The sequence below is a fragment of the Thunnus thynnus genome, chromosome 7 (assembly GCF_963924715.1).
Source record: "Thunnus thynnus chromosome 7, fThuThy2.1, whole genome shotgun sequence".
Classification (NCBI taxonomy): domain Eukaryota; kingdom Metazoa; phylum Chordata; class Actinopteri; order Scombriformes; family Scombridae; genus Thunnus; species Thunnus thynnus.
This window is the reverse complement of record NC_089523.1, coordinates 26,086,334-26,110,549: the sequence shown is the minus strand read 5'-3', so window position 1 is coordinate 26,110,549 and position 24,216 is coordinate 26,086,334. Positions and strand designations below refer to the sequence as shown.

The 24,216-nt window shown below is 37.1% G+C and overlaps 1 protein-coding gene across 3 annotated transcripts; it reads left to right on the top strand.

Moving 5' to 3' along the window:
- Positions 1–3,395: 3,395 nt before the first annotated feature.
- Positions 3,396–17,041, top strand: postnb (periostin, osteoblast specific factor b). 3 transcript variants are annotated; one of them, XM_067595191.1, is made up of 21 exons: positions 3,396–3,559; positions 4,077–4,175; positions 7,956–8,020; positions 8,278–8,435; positions 8,519–8,683; positions 8,776–8,922; positions 9,505–9,646; positions 10,513–10,725; positions 10,863–10,997; positions 11,632–11,780; positions 11,937–12,073; positions 12,264–12,394; positions 12,886–13,016; positions 13,376–13,478; positions 13,612–13,679; positions 13,983–14,028; positions 15,093–15,227; positions 15,320–15,367; positions 15,784–15,861; positions 15,953–15,988; positions 16,855–17,041. In XM_067595191.1, the coding sequence occupies exons 1-21, from the start codon at positions 3,441–3,443 to the stop codon at positions 16,881–16,883; spliced, it is 2,334 nt and encodes a 777-aa protein (XP_067451292.1). In that variant the 5' UTR covers positions 3,396–3,440; the 3' UTR covers positions 16,884–17,041. The 3 variants fall into 3 exon arrangements, with proteins under 3 accessions (XP_067451292.1, XP_067451291.1, XP_067451293.1); XM_067595190.1 differs by having other exon boundaries at positions 15,950–15,988; XM_067595192.1 differs by lacking the exon at positions 15,953–15,988.
- Positions 17,042–24,216: the final 7,175 nt, after the last annotated feature.

The following is a 24,216-nucleotide window of genomic DNA, read 5'->3' as shown; positions in this document are numbered from 1 at the left end:
AGAGACCTCTTTCAGGGAAGAACATTTTCCAAGGACCCCCTCATAATCATAACACAGATTAAGCATATGCTTATACTATTTGTTTTCTTAGATGCCACTGGAACTTCTTACTTTAAGCAATCCACTGAGCCACCAAATATGAAGTCTTCTGTGCTTTCTCTGAAGTTGTGGCCAGGTTGGCCATCCGTATTTTCTGTTTTCCTCGCTCTTTCAGCGGAAAAATTATTTTGTTTTGCCATCATATTCTGGGTGCTTTGTAATCAGATGTCGCTTTAGCTTGGCTGGCTTCATGGCTTCATTCGCCAGCACCTGAAGAGACATGGTGCATTTTTGTCTCCTGTCACTGTTCTCAATAAAATCAAACTTGATATAACTTGATATAACTGTCTGTATAACCGTATAACTGTCATATTCCCTCAATTTAGCTAGTTTGGGCTTAGTGTCACATGACGATATGGATATACTCCAGAATCACTGACTCTACCTTTAACCTGCAATCACCAAAAATGTATCAAGCAGATCATTAATTAAAAGAATGGCATTGAGTTATCAATTTCATTAGTGTTATTCTGTTGAAATTCAGTTACTCATATTTGCACTGATATTCAACTTCACATCTTCAAAGCTTTAAGCTGCAAGCAACCTGGGGTGCTAGATGAAATCTTTAGGTCTCTGTTACCATAGCAGCCAAGAGCAAATCACACTATCTTTAGAAACCCAATCAACAGACTATTTTTGGTCTTTGTACTATGTCTAAAGAGCTTACTCATTTTAGATTGGTGTCGCATTTCAACCTTTCATTCTTACATAAAAGGGGCATACTAGCAAGATATAAATAGAAGAAATCAAACTTTGGATCAAAACTTATTTTATCCATTCTTTGTGACACATGCAGTGTTTGTGTGTGTCAGTGTGTGTGAAAGTGTCTGATTAAGACTGAGAGTGTTCTGAAAGTGTAAAAGCCACACTGCATTTAGTTATCACTGTAGTGAGTTCCCATCTGTGCCATTATTTCTCCATGCAAGCAAGTACAGAGTCTTTAGTTTGAAAACTGGCAGCTCATTGGAATGTTGGGATTGTAAAGTTAATGTATTCCAGTATTTGGGATTTTAGGAGAGATGAAAAGCCTGAGTAAGGATTTTATGCTTAAGAGCGTTTCTGAAGCCCTTCACTAATCAGGCTCATAAAAGGCCTTGAAAGTGTCATCTTTTCAACGGACATGGTATGCTGATCCGTTTTCTGTTATCTTTTACCTTTCTACTTTCAGGCTCACTCATAAAAAAAATACGCAAATAAGACACTAGCACAAGTGAGGCCACTGGATTTCAAAGGTCTGTGTCACAGTACTAGGTTCTGGGAAGCATTTACAATCCATTAAACAGAGTTAGCCAGCCAGAAAGACATTACTTTCCTGCTCACAGTTTCAACATCTGGCTAGCCAGGAGGGTTACCAACATGTGGAGGGTGGGATGGTTTAAGTGATGCCACTTGGGTGAGTAACTGCTGTGAGTAACAGCACAGACTGGTAAAACTGAGCAACAGCTGCACTTTTCAGTTCAGTTCAGCCTTTGTTCTCTTGCATGGGATATTTTACGTGCAGCACAGGAAACAACACACCAAACTCATCAATAAAACAGATTAAAAACAGTCAGACACCATTACGCTTGCATGGCGTAAGCAAATTTTACAATCTGTTAATGTAATCAACCATTGCTACTGGTCATTCTTCTTATTTCAATGAGAGATCAATTGAAAGTGTACAACTAAAGTTATTGAGGTTAGCAACAGAGAAAGATTTTGGCAATTAGTCTCCATCAATGTGAAGCATCTTCATTAAACATACTAAGGTAGGAGATTGAATTAAAAAAGATTTCATTAAAAAACTTGATAAATACCTTTATAAAGGCATCAGTTTCATATGTTGACATTTGTGTTCATGCTGTCTTAATTGCAGATTAACATCATTTCCTTTTAACAATATTTCCATTTCCCCATGTGGCATGTCTAAGCCATGTAACTAACAATTAGTCATTATTTGTTGTGTCTGTATTTGTAGCCCAGAGACATATTGTTAACATGAAAGTACAAATGTCTGTTTATCATTGTGTCATTGTGTTGCTAGACTTGCCAAACAGTTTGTGAGCTTCAGATATACATCAGGGTTTGTGGCCTTATAAGGCTGGTGAGGCTCCATTAAGAGTATATTTGACAATGTGAAAAAAGTAGTTTGACAGCTATCCAGTTTAATTTAGTATATATAAGTACACATTTTAAGATTCAGAACTGAACCATTAAAACTCTTTACATTGATGTTCAGGTTCTCTGGTTCAGTTGTATGGTGATTCTTGGCTGAATAGGAAAGCTTCAATATTTCAAAAAATAATTCACCTCAGTACTTAATCCCTCTCTAAAGTAGAAGATTGAAATACAATATCTGTAATCCATGCAAGTGCTGTGAGACTCTTGGCCTGGCTGGATGAGACTGCATGCCCTCCCACCACTAGGTGGGGCAAGCTACATTCTGAAAGATTTTTCAATCAGTGCTCTGGCATTTGTTCAGAGCATAGATTACTGTATTTAATGCTTCTTTGTGGTCCAAATAAATGACACTTCTACAGACAAGATCTGTAGATCTGTATTTAGGATGCTCGATTCTGCATCCTATATATTACATCTGCTCAGTATATATGTCTATTAACGTGGCACTTCGAGGCTCTGTGCTAAACTGTTTTGTAGCAGTGCACTGAGAAGTATATTTATTTGCAGTCTGTTTAAATCTATTGTTGAGATTTAAATCTTAAACTCTTAGGAAAATACTAACAGTTTGCTAATAGTTTGCTAACAGTTTCTTCAAGCTAGAGCTTTAATGTCACGTTTCTACAAAATTTTAATATAAGTCAAATAGAATTAGAAATAATAATACATTTCTTATATCTAATCCCATTGTGTTAACTTCCTTTAAGGACAATTAGTTTACAGTCTACAATGTTTTAGAATACCAAACCTTCTTGAGACGTATGCATCAAGAAATGTGTGCACCTTTAAATGTGCATAAAACAGAAGTTGCAACATATTAACATTAAAACATATATTTAAAAGATTTTGTAAATGTGGTAGTGGTCCCATTTCTTAGAAAACAGCCCTCAATAAATTTTAAAATTTATGGACAGCCATTACAATATTGTTAATATTGTATTCATATTAAGAATTTGCACTAAATATAAAGATTTATAGTTCAGAATTCATCCTACTAAAAATGGTAGAGCCCTGTATGTTTGTGTATAGAAATGTGGCTTTTGTGAAGTTCTGGGTGGTCCATGCAGGAGTAAGAAATGTTGCCATCCTCCTTGAGTGGAGGGTGAGACATGTGGTATATAAACTCCCACTCTGAGTCTGCTCCTACTACTCTGGGTCTGGAAAGGCTAGGTTAGAAACCAGGGATGAAGCTCCTTTTTGTAGCTGCCTTTGCACTCTTTGTGCTCTCTACCTTTGACAAGGCTGACTCCTCAGCGTATGATAAAATCCTTGCCCACAGTCGCATCAGGGCAAGAAAAGAAGGGTAAGCATATTCATATTTTTTATTCTTATTTTTTTTTCTGACACCCTTGTGATGTCATGTAATTTCAGTTTGCATGCAGTAGTAGTCTGAGTCTTGAGCATAACAAGCATCAGTAGTTCTCAGTTGGTCTTTTGCATTTTATATGAAATCTGCTGCCTCCTAAATCTGCAGTCGCAATTGTTTCACAAATGTTGAATGTTCATTAATGATATATTTCATGAAATGTTATTGAATAATATTACATTTAGTATTAACATGTATTGAATCAAAACTCCAATCTACAAGAAACTATTTCATATCCAGCAGGCATGGATGTCATTATTTGATTGTCTTGTTTCAGAAGCAGCAGGGGTAGTTGCCCAATAATTATTCACATATGACAGTCTGGTATCTTAACCAGCATGGCTGCTCATCACTTAATAATTAACATGTGAATTGTTAAAGAGTTTCCATAAAAAAGCTCAAATTAACCTGCTGATTAATGCTTAATTTGCTTTCCACTCTCAATGCTCATTAGACCCAATGTCTGCGCACTCCAGCAAGTCATGGGAACCAAGAAGAAGTACTTTAGCACTTGTCGTAATTGGTACCAAGGGGCCATCTGTGGAAAGAAAGCGTAAGTTTTGTTTCATGTTTCCAACAGGCAAAGTTTTTTTCTCATGTTTAAAGTAGAGCATTACAAGCAAATTCAATTACATTAAAGTTTTACCTGATTGTCACGTCTGTTTAAATTTTGAGAATGTTAGCATTTCTCTTCAGTGCCTGCTTCTTCTTCATCCATGACTTCTTCCTTTAGGGTTTTCATGGAAACATGGATGTTTCCATAGAGACAGACATCTGTTATCTTACTCAGCTAACGCTTAAAATGAGAAACACATTTATGGATGCAGCCCTAAACTCTTTGTATTTAAGATTTTCCTATTCGATTATATAAACTGTGAGTTAGCTTAGGAAGCCTCGTCTTCGTTGAATGCCACAGTGGTGAACCACTGATTCCAGGATATGATGTGGCTGCAAAATGTCGACCGTATTCATGAATGGAAAAGCATTCAGCTCAATCATTTTGGACAACCTCTTTTTCTCTTATTCTTCCAGGCGTCTCAGCACTTTTGCATTTAAACATGGATCAGTGCCATGCCTATTTTACAATGACTTTTTCTCTCCATCTCTCTCACATGCGCACACTAACACACTCACAAACATACACTGACATTCAGTTTGCCCTCTATGCTTGCATTATAATTGAACAATGCTTAGCACTCTAAATAGGCTCATTCCCTTTGCTCGCTCAATTTGGCAAACAACAATGTAAGAAACAGCCAAAGAATGTTATCTGTTTCAGTGGGAGTCTGAGGCTTGACATTTCTTCCAACATGGGAATCATTCAAAAGATAGTTGAGGCCAAGAATTCACACAGTTGTCTCCTTTACTGATTTACACCTGTAACATTATGTAATATTCTTGAAGGCAGAGCTACAATAGAGGCTGCACCGAAGGCAAAATTATTATTTTTCTTTAGTTATTAGTCTCATTGGCTTAAACTTTAAAGTTTACCACTTAAATTTGTTGGTGAATTGAAGAGAAATGTATCTCTTTATTAAATTAGTTTCTGATTTAGATGATGGACAAATATGTTAAAGGGCAGTTTAACTTATTATTGCACAGGATGATGCAAAAAGTAGATGGAAACATATACACTTGGGAGCATAAAGATGCGTACATATATATATACATCAGATAAAAAAAGTAAAGTGTTGTTCTTTTCCTAAACACATCAGTTATCATGACACAGATCATATTCCCAAATGACCCTCCAATCTTCCCTCTGTCTGACGTTTTTCTTCCCCATCTTTCCACAAACCCCAGATATTTCCCAGCAGTCCACATGCAATAAAAAAAAACAGTTTACTTCATGGTAATTGCTTCAGTCAGTTTAACTTTCAGTGGAGCTGATTTAAAGGCAGACATATTTCCTGAAAAGGTTAATTATTATTTTTAAAAGTTTAGTACATGCATGTACACCTTTGAGGTCTGTGTCTTTGTCCCACACTGATTTAGACCCATCAGGACTAGACAGTTTGTATTCAGTGGAATTGGTAGACTATAACTTAGATTTCAAAATTGGAAAAACTGCTGTAGTAAGATACAACATAAAGAGGGGTGTACCTAGGAAGCAACAGGCGAGTGTTACTGTCCTGACCATATAAAATCATTTAGGTTAACTAGCAGACTGAGATGACCTACTGTTATATGACTTAAATTTCACTTTTTAGTTTGTGGCAATTGGTACTCAGTTTAACTTTATTTAACCAACCAAAGTATTTGTCTTCAGCCACTGAGGTTTAATTCAACAAAAGGGAATATTTCTGCTTCCAGAGCATCTCTATCTCCAAAAAATTTGTACAACCAAACTTCCAAACTGCCCATTAGTGATGGGTTGAATTGGAATAAAGCCACATACAGTATATATTATGTTTGACCAAGTTATCGTGATTCTTAATGGAACAGTTCTTTTATAGAGATGCTGACAAGTCAAAAGTTTCCAAATGCATAGCCAGACAATCCCTCTGTGTGGGAGAGCAATGTAGCGAGGGTTTTGCTGACTCTGCCCCAATAGGGCTTGTGTGATCTCATCCCAGTCCCTCTGACTCCATTTAACTTTTATTCAAATACTGTAAAAGAGGTTCAGTTAGCCATGACCCAGAAGCCTACGTCTGTTCCCTGTCTGAGACATCAGAAGTGGATAACAACCATGAACAACCCACCACAGTAAAGGAAACAAGTCTGTGCTTGAAGTCTTCTCTTTCGACTCAAAGACTTAATTGTTCAGTCATTACTTGACTACTAATTAATATCAGCAAAAGATTGCTGCTGTTTGTAGTACATTTGTGTGATGTTACACACCTACAGTCTTAAACATTATATCCAGATGCATAAAGGCGCGTGTTGAATTCCAAGTCCAAATAGATTTTTTTCTGAAACAAAAAGAAAAATATTTTTTAAGTGTTGTTAGTTCACTGATGAAGCTTTTTGTCCAAGTGCAACTAATTACAACAACTGTATTTGTACCACCTTTTAGTTATCAGATGAGTAAATCCTATTACGTATTTATCTCCAAACGTGCTGACAGTCACTTTTGCACATTTTGAACTGCAAAAGCTTTCCTGGTACTCAGATTTCACTGGTAAACTGCTGATGAAGAGGAACTGCTGAACTTAGAAACTTTAGTACAATCCTCAGATAAATTGCATCCATCTTCTTGCTGGATTTTGTGTTATGTAAAACCAGGGCTACCATACACAGTTCACTCACATACACAACCAAGTGTAATGCTATTTATTACACTGTGTCATTTCTGAGTAATTTGTAAAACACGAGCACTTGATCATGTTCTTGCATTTTGTGGTAAACATCATTTTAAACATGTTAAGCTGAAACAGGAGAAGAAGCAGCTTTTCTGTTAGAGCTTTCTTGTAATAAAAACTGGGCAGTCTACAATAATGAACTCCCCAGCTAACTCTGGACACATGTGGTATTAGGTACCCCTAATAGGTACATCTGTGGTGTTCTTTATGTCCTGTGGGTCTTTTTTATTGTTTCATACCCGTTAGCTATTTGAGGTGAAATGTACATCCCCACGTCTGGTTTTCCAAAAGCTGGAGACAATGCTATAGTTCCAACATGTTCAAACCTGCTGACACAAGGGGTATGGTCATGTTTATATCTAGCAGCTGCTCTTTGTATTTTACTATCCTCCTCAGGCTACAGTGTCCAGTAGTGGAGAGGAGAAACAGCTTCTGTTATGTTTGTCTAACAGGAAATAAATATTTTTCATTTGTATATAATTTATCTAAACAGTAATCAAACTTCATCCTCTAATTTTTTTTTTAGTTTGTGATAGAAACACATTGTGAAAATTCGAGTGAAAACTGAATCATGTCGTTTTTCAGATTAGGTCAGCTGTTTCCATACACACCATCAAACCATACAAATGTTCCTCTAATTACACTGCAAGCCAACATCTTAATGTCTCTGAGGTTAACCAAATGCCAAGGAGAGCCCAAACTAATTGTTTAGCTTCAAAGGGGAGGTCTTGGTAATATAAGTCTACTACTGTAATGGTAGCCTAATCCTAGCGGCACCCTTTCCATTAGGTTTTGGCCCAAGTTGTTGGATCACATGGACTGTTCCTGTAATGAAGGAGATAATGAGTAACATCTGGAAACAGTGAATATAGAAGACCAACACTGAATGATGATTAGTTCAAAACATGGTAGCCACATAAAATACAATTTTCTCACAGTTATGTTGAAAGATGCTTGCAAACAATTTTTCAAAGGATGTGCCACTTATTTTATATAAAACCTACATTGTGATCTATGTCTTTTGCCTGCAGGACTGTGCTTTATGAGTGCTGCCCAGGGTACATGAAGCTGGAAGGCATGCGTGGTTGCCCTGCAGGTATAGTATGTTAAATGCTACACAGTAGTCAATGTACTGTATAAAGGTTATATGAGGCCATGTCCTCCAAATGTAGAGCAGCTGTATGCTATTTTTGAAATTACACCAAATAAACTAGAAGAGGATGCCCTAACATATTGTCAGCACATGTGGTCTTTCTTTTCAAGCCCCAGATGTTTTCAAGGTTTCTTGTTTTTATTTTCAGACAGACAGACAGACTAACATGTAATGAAGTCTGTTGTAAATTTCTTTCTCAGTGGCCCCAATTGACCATGTGTATGGCACCTTGGGTCTGGTGAAGGCTACCTCAACTCAAAAATACTCTGACATTTCTAAGCTGAGGCCTGAGATTGAGGGATCTGGATCATACACCTTCTTTGCCCCTAGCAATGATGCCTGGGAGCTTGTGGATGAGGTGAGTCAAAGACAAAACAAAAGCTGTGGAACCAATCCATCTGTGAGAAAAGGTTTTAATATCTTATTTTCCTCACCTAACAGACAGTGAGGAGTGCACTGGTCAGCAATGTCAACATTGAACTGTACAATGCTCTGCATTATCACATGGCCAACAAACGCCTCTTGACCAAAGATTTAAGGAATGGAATGACAGTCACCTCCATGTACAATGACCTTGGTCTCCAAATTAATCATTACTCCAATGGGGTGAGTATTGTCATTCGGTGTTACTACAGCAGTCATCTTGTAGTTGTAAAAACACATTTCAGTTGTGTAATGTGGCGGTATGTTGTGTACAGGTGGTGACTGTGAACTGTGCCAGGATTATCCATGGCAACCAGGTTGCCACCAATGGTATTGTGCATGTTATTGACCGTGTCATCAGCTCTGTTGGAAGCACCATCCAGGATGTCCTCGAGGTTGACGATGACCTGACAACTCTGAGTGTGAGTACACACAGGGGTATAAAATGCAATTTAAGCACCTCAAGGACAAACACTGCCATTGCAAACACTGCTGCAATGGTGGGTCACATTGGGTTGCATGGGAGTTTTCACAGCAATGTGAGACATCTAAAAGGGCAAAGAAGGCAAATCATTTGTTTCCTTTACTTTTTCATTTAACAGGGATAATGCACATTAATTAACAAAACAGTAAATGTGAGTTAGCCAAAAAGGCTATTTTTCATCTATAGTTCTTGAACAGATGTTACATAGTCACTCTAAAATAGTGCATGAAAATAAAAATTAAACAAGTTATTTAAATACAGTACAAGCATGCAGAGCAATGATAAAAAAAATATTTCAAGCGCATCAATCAACAAACTGAACGAGCACAGGCTGAAACTAACATTGGATGTACAGGGAATTAAGGAACACATGCAGAGTTTGCATTTGTGATTGAATAACTTTTAAATTCATTTCTAAGATGATCAGGTTATTATGTCGACCACCTGCAAATGTTTCTATCAATATTACTGTATATTGAAGTCCACTAAATATAATCCTGCCAATGAAATCACCATCTAGGATGTGGCACAGAAGTCCGGACTCTTGGACAAGCTGGGTGAGCCAGGACATTTCACTTTGTTTGCCCCCACCAATGAAGCCTTTGAGAGCCTGGGCAGTGATGTGCTGGAGAGGCTTCAGAGCGACAAGGAAGTCCTCAAAGGTAAACCAGATTTTTATTCTCAGTGGTCTGTCACCTTTTGTCAATGCTTGATGGCAAAGATTACTCAAGGCCATTTTTAACATTGCAGTCGACACTGCATGGGGCGTAATGTTAACTGTGGCAAACTAGGGCCATATTTATATTTAATGATGAAGGTACCGGAAAGAAATGCAATGGTTCCCAGACAGCATGTTTGCCAGACTAAGTTACCCATAAAGAGACTTTTCTTTTTTCACATGTTCAACTTCTTTCAATTTGAAACAGATGAAGCCACAATAGTCTGTACAGTGGATCTGGAACTTACACACATTTGGCAAGCTGTACATAACAAAGCTGTGTGGCAGAGTAATAAAAATAGGTCTCCAATTTCAAATCATGCATGAAATTGTCGGTGGAAAGTCAAACAATGCAACACATTATTTGACAATCTCATTTTTACAGTTATAAATGTTGTGAGTAGGGCAGAATCTGTATACTGTAGTTATTCTTACTTTCCTCAAACATTTGCAAGGATTTTAGAGACACAGGAAACAGCTGCTTCATTGAGCAAGCTGGTCAGATTGGCAACAACCCAAAACTTTTTGTTAGCCTGAAGCTTGCCCTATGATGTGAGATCAGACCATTTCACACAAAGTTAAACAGAACTGTGAAGAAATCACAAGTGCTTCTTACTCAAGGACCGAAGGGATCTAAAGGGTCTTCAGGTTCCCAGGGCTTTACCTCCTCAGCTGCACTGTAACTTGAGAAACAGTGTAAAACAGCCCATGCAGCCAACTCTGCATGGGCTGACCTACTCTGCATTCAGATATAAATCTATATATACATATAAGCCCCACATTAATTTTGACTTTGTCTCATTTTTTCAGCTCTTCTGAATTTCCACCTCCTGAACTCAGTCCAGTGCTCTGAGGCCATCATGGCTGGCAGCTCTTATGAGACCCTGGAGGGCAACAACATTGAGATTGGCTGTGATGGTGACAGTTTAACAGTCAACGGCATTAAGATGGTGCTCAAGAAGGACATTGTCACCACCAATGGAGTCATCCACCTTATTGACCAAGTGCTCATGCCAGACTCAGGTTAGAGTCCCATCTCCCCTTTTCCTCTTGTATTAAGCTTATTATGGTTTACTACATAAACACAGTTATTATGTGTGTTTTGATGTTTTTGTGTAATCCAGATTTTAATGGTGTCAGGATTTCCTCTGCCTTTTAAGCTAAGCAGGTGATGGAACTGCTGGGAAGTTCCCAGTCAACCTTTGCCGACTTGGTGTCTGAGCTGGGCCTTTCTGCCACCATGAGACCAGACGCTGAGTACACTTTGCTGGCTCCCGTCAATGCTGCCTTCAATGGTGAGTCACATACTGCTCATTACATCATGAATTTCCCTGCTTTCCTCTCCTCAGGTGGCCAAATATGAACCCTGGCTGCTTCACACTTAGTCACAGTCTACAATAAAGGGAAATATTTTTTATTTCCACTTGTGTGCTGTATCATAAGTGAACAGATCTTTGCACGTTTACGGAGCTACAGGGAAATTACTGATTTATTGGGGGGACTGTAGAAGCTTTATGCCATGTTTGACAAAAGACCTACTCCCCCAGAGCACATTCCTGCATTTGACCCAAATGGAGCAGAGATGTTTTGTTTCTCAAACAAGGATGTACAATGAATCCAGGCAGAATCATTTTATCCCTCTAATTATATGATTTTAAATGGGTGTAAGGAATGCACAAAACAGCAACAACTGGATGTAGAAGGAACTTTATATTCAAACTGCAACTTATTTACAACCAGCCTACAGAACTGTGCAGTAAATTACTGATTGCAAACATGTCTTCGCTTATGGTTGGTGTCGCAGCTGCTGCTTATGGGACATTGTGGCCGAAATAAGGAAAATGTCTGTTGCTAAAGCTGAAATGAACAATGTTGTTAGTATGTTTAATATTTTAATGAGAAATGTAAAACCTTTTCTTTCCATTAAAGATGAAGTGATGTCCATGGATCAGAGTTTGCTTGGGATTATCCTGGAGAACCACATCTTGAAGAATAAGGTTGTCCTGGGAGAGTTGTACAATGGCCAGCAGCTGGAGACCATTGGTGGAAAGTTTCTGAGGGTCTTCATCTATCGCACAGTGCGTCTTTTTCTCTGAAACTGTTCCCAAAAATTTTGGCTGGGAGCCACTGACCACACACCATATGCATCACCCCTGTCATTTGGCCATTAATCTTCATGTCTTTGAGACATAACATTAATCCTCTTGCCTTTAACTTGTGGACTATTTCTGCAGGCTGTGTGCATTGAGAATTCCTGTCTGATAAGAGGCAGCAAAGAAGGAAGCAATGGGGCCCTTCATCTCATGAGGACTCTGTTGAAACCGGCGGAAAAAACTATGTATGAGATTCTGACAGAAAATGGAGGGTTCAAGTAAGTATAGACCAAGGCTAGGGAAAGTGGCCTATGGTATTAAAATGCAGCATAATACTCAAACCACATCTTTCTGTATCTTTCCATTAAATCCATATGGCACATATGGGGAGGAGAAAGTGCTGTTGTTGTAATATGTCGGCCCTCAGCGGTTTCTGTAACAGCCAAGTTACTGTTTTCTTCTCTGCAGGGTCTTTTTGTCTTTGATAGAAACTGCTGGCTTGACAGACCTGCTGAAACAAGAGGGAGAATTTACTCTGTTTGCCCCAAGCGATCAGGCTTTTGCTTCTTTGAGCGACCGTGATTTGGAGTTTTTGAAGAGTAAGTCCCTCAGATTCCCTTCATCTTTTAAAGGTGCAGTGTGTAGGATTTAGTGGCATCTAGTGGTGAGGTTGCAGATTGCAACAAACTGAATAACTGAAAGAAGGAACCTATGGTGGCTGTGAAACTCGCAAAAAATGTGAAAGGCCCTCTCTAGAGCCAGTGTTTGGTTTGTCCATTCTGGGCTACTGTAGAAACATGGCGATGCAACATGGCGGGCTCCGAGGACCTGCTCCCTGTAGATATAAAGGGCTCATTCTAAGGTAACAAAAACACAATGATTCTTATTTTCAGGTGAATATACACTAATTTAAACATACTTATGAATATTATATTCCATTTCCGCCAAGGCTGTTCCACTAGATGCTGCTAATTTCTACACACTGTGACTTTAATGTGCCTACAAGCATTTACAGTAGGTTGCAAGTTCAAAATTCCAGAAAATAAATACATGACAGTTTATGTTTGCTGTTTTTTGGGGGTTTTTTCAGGTGACATAAATGCCCTCAGAACCATCCTTCTGTATCACATCAATAATGGTATTTTCATTGGCGGTGGTTTGGAGTCTGGGGTTACAAACCTTCTTAAATCTCTCCAGGGCAGCAACCTCAAAGTGATGTCTGTAAGTAGTGCAGCAAGATTCAACATCTTTTATCTTAAGTCAATAAACTTTATACATGGAGCAATTCAAACTTAACACATTTGTTATCTTTGAGTATAAAGGTATTGACAATGTATTTTAATCATTCAGTGAAATTATCTTTTATGATAGTGTCACTCACTATTATCTAATAAAATTGCAATCTTCTGTTAAAAACTTCTGAAATTCTTTTGACCTCAGCAAGCTATTAACATTAGTAACTGTATAACCAAGTTTATATCTTGCTAGCATAGCTCATATATTAAAATACAAGTTCATTCAAGCCCCACCTTTATTTTGCATTTTTTCTTGTCTGTAATTGTTTTAACTGTCTCCCTCAGGCAAACAACACTGTGCTAGTGAATTCTGTCCAAGTCCCTGAATCTGACATCATGGCCACAAATGGAGTCATTCACTTTGTCAACCAAGTCTTGTATCCTGGAGGTATAATTTTCACTCGGTCAACTTCGTTAATACGCCTTTCTTTTTGTAAATCTGACAAGATGTGGTCTGTGAACTGTTTTTATTACTTTTGTAAAGGTCAAACATGTAGTTAACGCCCTTCACTTTCTTCCAGATATCCCTGTTGGAAGCACGGATCTCCTCACACTATTGAAGAAGCTCATCACTTACATGCAAATTAAGGTGTTGTTTCAAAAATTTTATTCTATGGCTGCCAAAATACATATTATGTCACTCAGCATAACGTGCAAGACAAGAACCTGCTTGAAAACCATTTATGCAAAGCATTAAGCCAGTGTTTTTTTAAGGGTGCTATTGCATGTTGTTTCACCCTAGACTGAATTCAACAGTCAAATCATGAACTTTTCCCACAGATTAAAAAATGCAGGCTTTGTTCTGCAACATACACGTATATGTATAGGTACTATGACCATACTGTACACTATTTTGTTAATGTGTAATCTGCTATAATCTGCTTTTTTCCAGTACATTTCAGGATTCAGATATCAGGAAATTCCCCTCACATTTATGGGTAAGTAGCAATACAGTACTTGAAATCTCCTGAGAGGCATTCTTCACTGATATTAATGGCATTACACAGTATCCCCCATTGTCATTAGAGAGGATTTTCACTTTAATCGTTCAGGAAGATACACTAATGATGACTGAGTATCATCATCATGTGATTCCTGATCGAGTCTGACAGATAGATATATATATAGTATTTGGTGAATGAAATGCACAAAATAGGGGGAAAAAGGTAGGCTACTGGCTGTTGAGTTGAAACATGTGCTAAATAAATCGCTAACACTTTTTGGTAATCCAGATAATTGCACACACACATGCAAGTACATGCACACATATGCATAGCGTGACAGCTAAAGTAGCATTCATCAGAGAGAAGAAAAGAGATTCTCCTTTCTGTCACTGCCCAGATAGCAAAATTGCTGTGGCCCAGATCCCCACCCCTGACACTTTCAGCACTTTCATCCGGCCCATATACCACGTGGAATGATGGACTTGGGCGGTTTGCTCCTGTTTCCTAGATCTGGGCTACAAGCAAGCCATAGCAATGCCATATGTCAACTAAGAAAAAACGTAAACTAGGACCGGCCCACATCCAAAATACACATACCCGAGAGCACTGCATCTTTACCAAACAAGGCCCACATTCGATTTGGGATATTTGGGCCATATTTGCTATTTTACATGTGGGCCATTTCAAGCTCACATCCATTTTGTCCAAGCCAGAAGAAGACCAGCAGTGCGGCATCATTGTCTGAAGTGGCCCACTTCTGTATGCTATCTGGGTGGCTAATTCTTGTATAGTACCAGTCGGCAATAAAATGGATCAAAACTTAAAATCACAGTTTAAACAATTTTGCAGAAGTTTAATGACTAGATGGCAGAAATCATTTGATTGGGAATCACATTTTTGTCATAGCAACCTTTCTGATCCAGTGAAAGGTCCATTTGTCATGATCCATCCATGCAAATGGAAAGTTCTCTGTGTTGGGGGGCAATGCTGTGCTGGCTGTTATTCTGATGTAGTGAAACTTGTCTTCTTTGCTTTTATACTTTCTGATGTGACCAAAGTGACAAGGTATGTCCAAGAGGAGCCCACCATCACCAAGGTTACTAGAGTCATTGAAACTGAGCCCACCATCACCAAGGTGACCAGGGTCATTGAAGCTGAACCTCCCATCACCAAAGTCACCAGGATAGTTTCAGGTAAATGTTTTTTTTTTCTTTACTTGAATCAACATGTCAATAGCCTTGTATCACTTATTATCTCGAGAACTGATAAATGCTGTCTTTTCCAGGCCCTCAGTACTCAGTCAGTACCGGCACCAACAACATAGCCCTGGAAGGTCAGTGAAACAAACAATTCCACTTATTTTAAGCATGTAGGCTTATTTTCCTAGTTTGTGTAATTATAATGATCAATTTGTTGCTCACTCCTCTGTACATCAACCTTCTATTGGTAAATTGGGTTGGATTTATAGGAAAATGTGTGGGCTCCCTTATTTCCTACTTGTTCTCACAAATTGATAGTGTATAGACAAGTTATTCCACTTAGATAATTAAAGACAATAGCTAGATGATGATGGATGATCAAATAGACATAAAAAAATATGTCATACAATGTAAACATAATGGTTGTGGACAACCCTCTTCTTTTGTCTGAGATTGCATTGGCTCGTACAATTTGATTACAGAACAGAACAATGCATCTCTGTACAAAATATTCCAGTTTCATGTCAAGGATATTTTCTTTTTCCTTAAGGAGTTGACCTTTCAGAAATTGGCACCATTGAAACGAACCCTAATTTTGATGCTGACAGTCTTACCAAAATGATCCAAGGTGAGTTTTATCAATTTGTACATCTCAGTGACGGGGAAAGAATGATTCATAAATAATGTGTGATAAATATGTTTGTTTGCCATTATAGCAGGCAGTTCAAGAAGAACCGCTTCACGAAGAAATTTGGGTAAAGAAATAAGGCAGTCAGTCTGAAAAATCCTGCATTTAGAATAAATGCAGGATAGCCTGCAAACTAGTTCAGGCGGTTATTTCGAATCTGCTGCTACACTCTCATGGCATACTCTTCTCACTACTACAGTATGCAATATATGTGTGTACTTGCTTTCTTGCTGGGATTTAGAAGAGGAGATTGATACCATTCTCATGTCTGCATGGTAAATATGAAGCTACTGCCAGCAGCTGGTCAGCTTAGCACAAAGACTGGACATGGGGAAACAGCTAGCCTGGCTTTATCCAAAGCTAACAAAATCTAAAGCTCACGAATTACACCTCAATTTATGTACATATTAAACAAATTAGATATAAAACGTTGAGCTTTAGAGGTGCGGAGAAGTGGATTAAGGCTGCATTCATATCTACCAAAATGATATTAATCTTCTGGTATAACTCTTGGCAAGAAAACTAATAAGTACTTCCCAAAATGTCAAACTGTTTCTTTAAGTCCACCATTCTGTGTACATTCTTTTGCTACCATGCCTGCTGCCACACTGCTCACCGGAAAGCTATGCTGACTCTTGGTGCTCACGCCACTGCAGCTGCTGCTCATTTAGCATTTCATAAGATCCTTTCACCTCCACCTCATCACCCACCTGTATGCTCTGAGTCTATGTTCCTCTAGGGGGAGAACTTATTATCATCATTCCCCACTATGCTGAGCTTGGTGTTTCCATGTGGGAAACGCTGAAGTCAGAGCTTATAGAATATGTAAGCGTTGCTGCCTATAGAACAGCAACCTACATATTCTACATTCAAATGAAAATCTATTCCACATGAGTTGGCTGACTGGTTTTATCCTTTTCCTTTTTTTACCAGCTGGCAACAGGAGAAGGGGAAGAGACTGAGCATGGACGGATGAGAATATCAACGTAAAAGCAGAGAGACACCGAACCCAGAGGTTGAAACTGGTGTTTTAATACAGGGGATACATTTAAAATGACAGTGATTTCAAATATACTGTAATAGGTATAACTGACAAAAATAAAACTATTCTCATAAACAATTGAATGGTGCTTTGAATGTATATCTAATGAGTGTGCAATGTCTGCGAAGAGTCTTTCTTCAGCATATGTACTGTAAACAGAGTTCAAATGAACATTTTTGCATGACTTTAAAGACATGGAGCAAGTCAGGGTAGCAATCAAATCTTTTAAATCCAAGCCATTAGAGTAGCAATAAAAACATTTAAATTCTAAACTTTTCTATGCTTTCTTTGCTAGGGGTTATGGTTAAACAAGAAGATTTCAATAGCTGTTTGGGAGGATCTCAGCATGATTAAGATTGAAAAAAAATAATGATGTGTTTCCAGACTTTAACTGTTAAATTGTTTATTTTCTTTGGCTGTTAGTTGTTTAGGGCTTTTTGTCTTTGTGTGTATCACTTGGAAAAATGTATCCAGTTGCAGGCTTTCTATTTTCCAAAGATTTTCCAATAAAGTGCATTCTTTGATATAAATATGCCAATTTGAAAAGGGCATCTGATGATGGTGGTTTGGAGTAATTTGTAAGTAAGTAGTCAAGTAATCAACATTGGTTTAGAAAAGAGAGTTCAGAGAGAGTCTAAAGTCTTAAGTACCAAATATCAGATCTAACTATTATGTCTGCATTTTGGTTTTCCCAGTTTTTCCAAGTACATGGTCTTTAAATTAGACTCTAAGATTCCTGTATCATCCTTTTCAATGGCCTAGTCATTATACCTAATGTTTAAAAGGGAGCCTGGCAGTCCACTTAAGGTTCAAGAGGAAATTTAAAATATGAAATAAACTGGGTTTGATGTGTAAAAAGTGCTCTCTTTTTCAGTTTTTCTTGGAATCTATGTATCTCTACATGGTGAATAAACTTACATAAAATACATTTAAAAGACTAATGACTTACAGTATATAAGTTGCATCATGTGAAAATAACTCATTCATTCATTTTAACTTTAAGATCAGTAACTATAATTATATTGATAGTGGGTATTATAAAACTAACAACATTGAATGTGTTGCTATGTGTTGTTTATCAGAAGACTGTATACATCATATTTAAGCTGATGTTTGTAATGCAGAAAATTGAAATATCTGCCCTGCGGTTGCAGGGACATTGCGTGACCTGTTGTGTGCAGATATTTGGGTGAGGTCCAGCCCTTCTCTTGTTTCAGCTCATGTGCAAAATTCTTCTTTGCAGAGTTTATAGCGTCTTGAATGGAAAGAAATAGGTAAAAATCTCAGCAACTTCCCAAAGACAAACTCAAAATACAAAAACACCAACATGGCAATATGTCAAAAATTAATTTTTTGTTTATCTGTAATTTCACAAAAAAATTATACAGTGTTCAAAAACTTTGAGGCTTTGTTGAGGCAAGCAGCTGCTTCACCACTACATGAAATGGGGAACCAGCAGAAGTGTTTGAAGTGTCATTATCATACTAATTATCATCTGTTTCAATTTACATTTTGCTTTATTCAGTAATATTTCAAAAGACATCTTAAGTGAAGCATTCTGTCTTTTCACCCAGTCAGTGGCCTCAAAATAATACCTGGTGAAGAAGAAGCAATCAGCTTGCCAATCAAACACGAAGTACACTAATATGTTCCTTTATTGGTGTGAGCACCTGACTGAAACATATGGAGACATTACAAGCTGACAGGCTTAATTACTGAATGCATATCAGGACAATATGCAGTGTATTAGTAGCTCAATTTGTTGTTATGTAAGTATAAATAAATCTGCACACCATATTTTTCTTACATCATGGTAAAAATAAATCAAATTCAGCTTATGTTATGGATGTTGTGCAACTGTGTAAAGACGGAAAAAGAGGCACTATATCTCCAGTAAAGGTTTAATAAGAAGGCATTTCTCTTTTTCTGGGGGAATTTACTGTATTTTCCGGTGAGGGTCATGTTGCAAATGACTGCATACATACTGAGTGTATATACAGTATAGCAATATAATATATATAGAGATGGTATTAAGTATTCTTTTTGTATGTGCAAGGTTGGCTGGGAATGAAGTCGCCACAATCATTTTAGTAAATCATTTTTAATAACATATATATCTTTGTTGTCTTATATATGTTTAGCCTGAGACTGCATCGGTCACATTAGATTTACAAGCAGAAACTAAATAACTTAATTTAAGTAAACTCCTAGAGTAACATGCAAATCTTGCTACAGAGAAAGTGAATACAATCTGCAGTCAGACGAGCAACGGGCAATATTTTACACATTTACAACATTGTCTGAGAATTGAGAAAACATCTGTTGAAGGATCCTATTGCTTTTCCATTTGGTTTCGGATTTTCCACACTGTACTCAGCAGTGATCTCCCAATCAATTATTAAGTCATTTATGAGACTACTGATATCACCAACAACAGATTCAAATTTCACTTGACTTGGCATGGCGGTTTCCACTGTTCATCACTATCAACAACAGGCAGCTGTCTGCTCATCTTGAAGTGAAACCATGCAAGCAGTAAATTCACATATCTTAATGCTGAGTGTGCTTTTGCAGTAGTTATCTGTCAGGCTTTTGTTGTTTGGAATTTGTTGGATGTCCTTTATGCTTTACTCAGCCTTCAAAATTGAATCAGGCTGTAGCCTTTGTGCAAAACACCTTTTTTTCTTTAAATGCAAGAAAATTAAATTAGCATTTGAAATTTTATAAGAGAACTGCATCCAGCATCCGTTTCTGTATCACCAAACAGACAGCAGCAATAGCAGAGCAAGGACCAGAGTAACACAACAGACTAAAAAAAACCTCTTTCATAACACAGAGTTGATACTCAATTAAATACACAAATTAATATACTAGGTTATAAGTTCCAGTTGTTTCCATATTAGGGTATGATTTATAGAAAAGAGAAGAGGGGCTAACTGCAGCTCTTCTTTAGTGTCCAGCCTTAAAATGAGGTTGGAACAGTTAAAGTTCTTTTGTCTTTTGTGCCAGCACACTTGAAAAAGAGGTTTTAAAAAAGCTTTTATTGTTATATTTGTTCAGGTATATTTGATGCAAATGAATAATTTCAATTTTGTGATCAAACTCCAAAATGTTGGCAGTTTACATTTGACTATAGAAAAGTACAATGAATAGTGAGATGTTATTGACTTAGTATACAAGTAAACCTCATCTGACCTACAAATGTAGAAGTTCAGGGAGGGTTACAGTCTGTTTTTAATTTGCCCACATCAATCATGTAAGCATACCAGAAGAACTATCTGGCCCAGTATGTATTGTGAATGCCTTGGATACAGCTGTGTGAAAATAACTCGTCATCTGGATGCAACATTGACTCCAAGGAACTGACATGTTCCTGGCACAGCGGCTGTGTGTCAGTCTCAAATGAGTTTCCACTGCGGCGCCATCATGTATAGATTTGGCCAAGATAAAATGAAATCTGCCATCATCCACATAAGATGGGAGCATGATTGAACATTATGTACCCAAGCAGTAAAGCACTGTGCAGTTAACTCATACTGAAGCAAACATGAATCAGTATCCTACTACTGAGTTCTGAGTGACACTTCCAGGTCAGGGAAGCTTTTCTTCACCTTTTATGACTGTAAAAATATAACACATCTTGTGACTTGACAGGGTGACTTCCAAAACTAATATGTTACAGATACTAATTATTTGATCAGAGATGTATTAAGCATTATTTTCATTATCCTGTCACACAAAATGAACAAAAAGCATTTGCAGGAGTTTGAGCATTGTTTGAGAATAGCTGATCAATACTAATGACTCACTGTTTATTTCTAATTCTGGGTTCTTACTTTTAACTGAAATAAATTACAGTCAAATATTTACATTTTTATTGTCTATTTAGTATTATAATTATGTCCCATTTGGACCAGTACCACTTATTTGCTTACCATGATATTATCAGAGATATAATAAATGTTTGTAGTGTTTTCATGGGAACCTGAAGTGTTTATATGAATAAAATAGTGTAAAATAAATAAAAATTCAAATTTAGCTCTAATTTAGATAATTACATAAAATTAAAAGCATATGTGGATTAAGTAATATCTTGAGTTAGTCATGTAAACAGGATCCTTGTCACATAATAAAAAAAAACACAAAAACTTTCACAGCAGCCTCCACTATTGCTTAATTGTCTGTCTTCCTGTGAATATATCCGACACTATTTTAGGTTTGATGCCTCTATTAAAGGTGCAGTGTGCAGGATTTAGTGGCATCTAGCAGTGAGGTTGAATACCCCTAAATAAATATGAATAAAATAGTGTAAAATATTAAAATGAACCAAAAATATGTGAAATAATTAAAACTTCAACTTTTATTGCCTAATGTCAAGTTTCATAGTGACACAGTTAATTTAATTGTATCATATAGTCATTTTTCACAACAACGGTGTTGTTCCAGCCCTTCACCTCTCAGCCAATCACACGCCCCTGCCTCTCTGCAGCAGCCAAACAGCTGCTATCAAATTTAGCCAGTTAGCTCCTGTTAGCTAGAGCAACAACAATGAATGCCAAAATAATTCTAAATCAAGCACCTAGAGGCTGCCACTGTAATTAAACACAATACATAGAAACAGTAACTAAACCTCCTCCTTTATTTAGCTTAATAAGGCTGCTAATGCTATAGCCGACTAACTTGCTAGGCTAGGTTGTGAGCTTGGATTATTACTCACAAACTAAAGAGTTTGTTATGACAGTTATGAGTATAATATAGTATAATAAGTAATAAATATGACAAAATTACATTTCATAGTTGTTTCATTTATATATTTATTTCACAATGATAACTTTACTTCATATTGTAGCTATGGCTTCTAACAAATAGCTAGTAAATAGCTAGTAATCAGTGTAGTTGTAACTGAAATGTATCATCTATATTGTGTATTGCTGATCAATAGTTTATTCACTAACACTTCATAATAAGGATCAAAAAATATGATTAGTTAACAAGGAACAAGCAAGAAACATATCAGGATTTCATCTGTTTATGTTGAATGTAAGTGCCTTTTTGTTATTAATCCTATCAATGTGAATGCATGTAGCTGGGTTGGAAAAATTCTGCATTAATAGAGCCAGTTAATAACCTGCTTTTTGGTTCCAGGTATCACCAGTGTTAGCCCAACAATGTCAAACTTGTTTTGTGAGACAAGCCTCAGGCACAAAGATTTGTACCTTTTAAAAACTCACTTTCCAGCCCAGAAGGCCTACTTTCATTTCCACTCTAAAATCCACTGTGATGTGTTGCCTTTCCATGAGAACAGGCTTTACATCTCGTAAAGACTCATGACACTTCATGAGATTTGTTTTTTGGTCAGGGTTCAAATTTCTCTCACTTAACTGTGAACATCTGAATTTACATTTCTCGGTATTAAAAGACACCATCATTTGTCAGTGTTGGTGTTTGGTGTAATAAGAAACACATTTACAAGCTTATTGTCTTCCATATAAGTGCACCATTTCCAGTAACAGTCAGGTCAACTTCACTGTTTTGATATGATGATTCATACCTGAATCTTCGCAGAGCAATCATGAGTTTTGGTATCATATGAGCAGTTATACTATCCTAATGGCCCACGACACTATTAAGCCAAACATGTAGTTGCCAAGGATCTATAGAGCACAGCGACTTAAGTTTTCCATCTTTGTGGTATGTGTCATACAGAGAGGCTGATTCAAAACTTACATAATCTGTCATGCTCTGACAGTCTGCCAGGAACAGTTGCCAGAGTGACATGAATGGAGCCCAATAAATAACCCTCCCTATGGTCAAGCTAGACAATTTATTGAGCATCTTCTGCCAAGGACTTTATATGCTACGTGGCCATAAATGTATTCATCTTTTTCTCTAGAAGTGTATGTTGTGTATGTGTATAAGTACACCCAAATGTCTTTAGTTTGCACTTTATACTAATTTCAATTGAATGTAGATTAAAAAATACCAGCTATAATTATGAACAACATCATAATTATGAATCATAACAAAGTCTGTTATCCTAGACATGTCTCATCGTATGGCTATGTTCAAAACATGCAGACTTTAAAGTTAGTTTAACAGTTTCCACTGATTAATACTGAGACATTGCATCATATCTGGGTTGTTCAAATGATGCATGAGAAGGAGATTATGGCTTCTTCCTCTGGGTAAATTTAATGTAAAAGAATAGATTTCACAATTTTTTTAACAAGCATCTGTCAGCTTTTGTCTGTCTCACTGTTGATAGCTGTCAATAAAGTTTAAAGGGCTTTGTACATTTGTAAACACAAGCATTTAAGAGAATATCTGGCATACCAGTCTGCAGATATTTAGAGAAACTGTCTAAAGTACAAGATTACATCCTTATCACAGGTCCAAACTGTGATTGAAGTGGTCACAAATTTGATCTTAGTCACACATAAATATGCAGCAGACTTCCACTAACATATACAGCCAACATTTGTCTACTTTGTGTTATACTCTTGATATTCTTATCTGACACTGTGAAAAATGTTGATTCTTCCCACATGGTCCACTGACACAAAATTGCCATAAAATGTTTGGAAACTTTGATTCCTACCAACTTTTATTAAGCAACAAGGTAGCCATCAGTGGCTAACTGAACATTTTCATGTGTGTTTACAGTAAAAGTTCTCTAATGCTTGCTTCATCCCTTCCATCAAATTCATTGTGATGTTTTTTCTCCTGCTACATAAACATAGAAAATGAGCTATTACAGCTAAAGCCACTATGTGTACAATTAAAGATCTTCCAGCTTTGACACCTTACTATATCATTCCTGAAAAAGAGCCTTTTATCCATACATAATTCACCTTTTTCCCCCATAATTCTCTTCAAATTGTACTTATTACATACAAATTCTAAAAAATAGTGGTTTAAGAAAAACTCTTTATAAAGTACTTTGCATTAAAAACGGTTTAAAGGTTTGTCTCATCATTCAAACCCAGTTTAAATGATTTGATGCAAGAATTATGAGCTCTTTTATTATTATTATATAAAAACATTACCATTCCCTATAAATGTTTCAGAGGGTTTCTTATCGACATTGGTCGGCTATTTAGATCTGTAAATCTCCTTGATTTAAACATATGTGCTGTCTTCATATGGATTTAATATTTGTCTCTGTGAGAAAGAGACAGTCATTATGTTTTATATCACTCCTGGCAGGTCCAAAATACAGATGATTTGGCTCTAGTGTAGATAATTACATAAAA

Excerpts from the sequence above, each read along its gene's own strand:
- postnb (XM_067595190.1), top strand. The coding sequence starts at position 3,441 with ATGAAGCTCCTTTTTGTAGCTGCCTTTGCACTCTTTGTGCTCTCTACC. Across the intron at positions 8,436-8,518 it reads CCTGGGAGCTTGTGGATGAG|ACAGTGAGGAGTGCACTGGT; the intron begins GTGAGTCAAAGA and ends CTCACCTAACAG. Across the intron at positions 13,479-13,611 it reads CCAAGTCTTGTATCCTGGAG|ATATCCCTGTTGGAAGCACG; the intron begins GTATAATTTTCA and ends ACTTTCTTCCAG.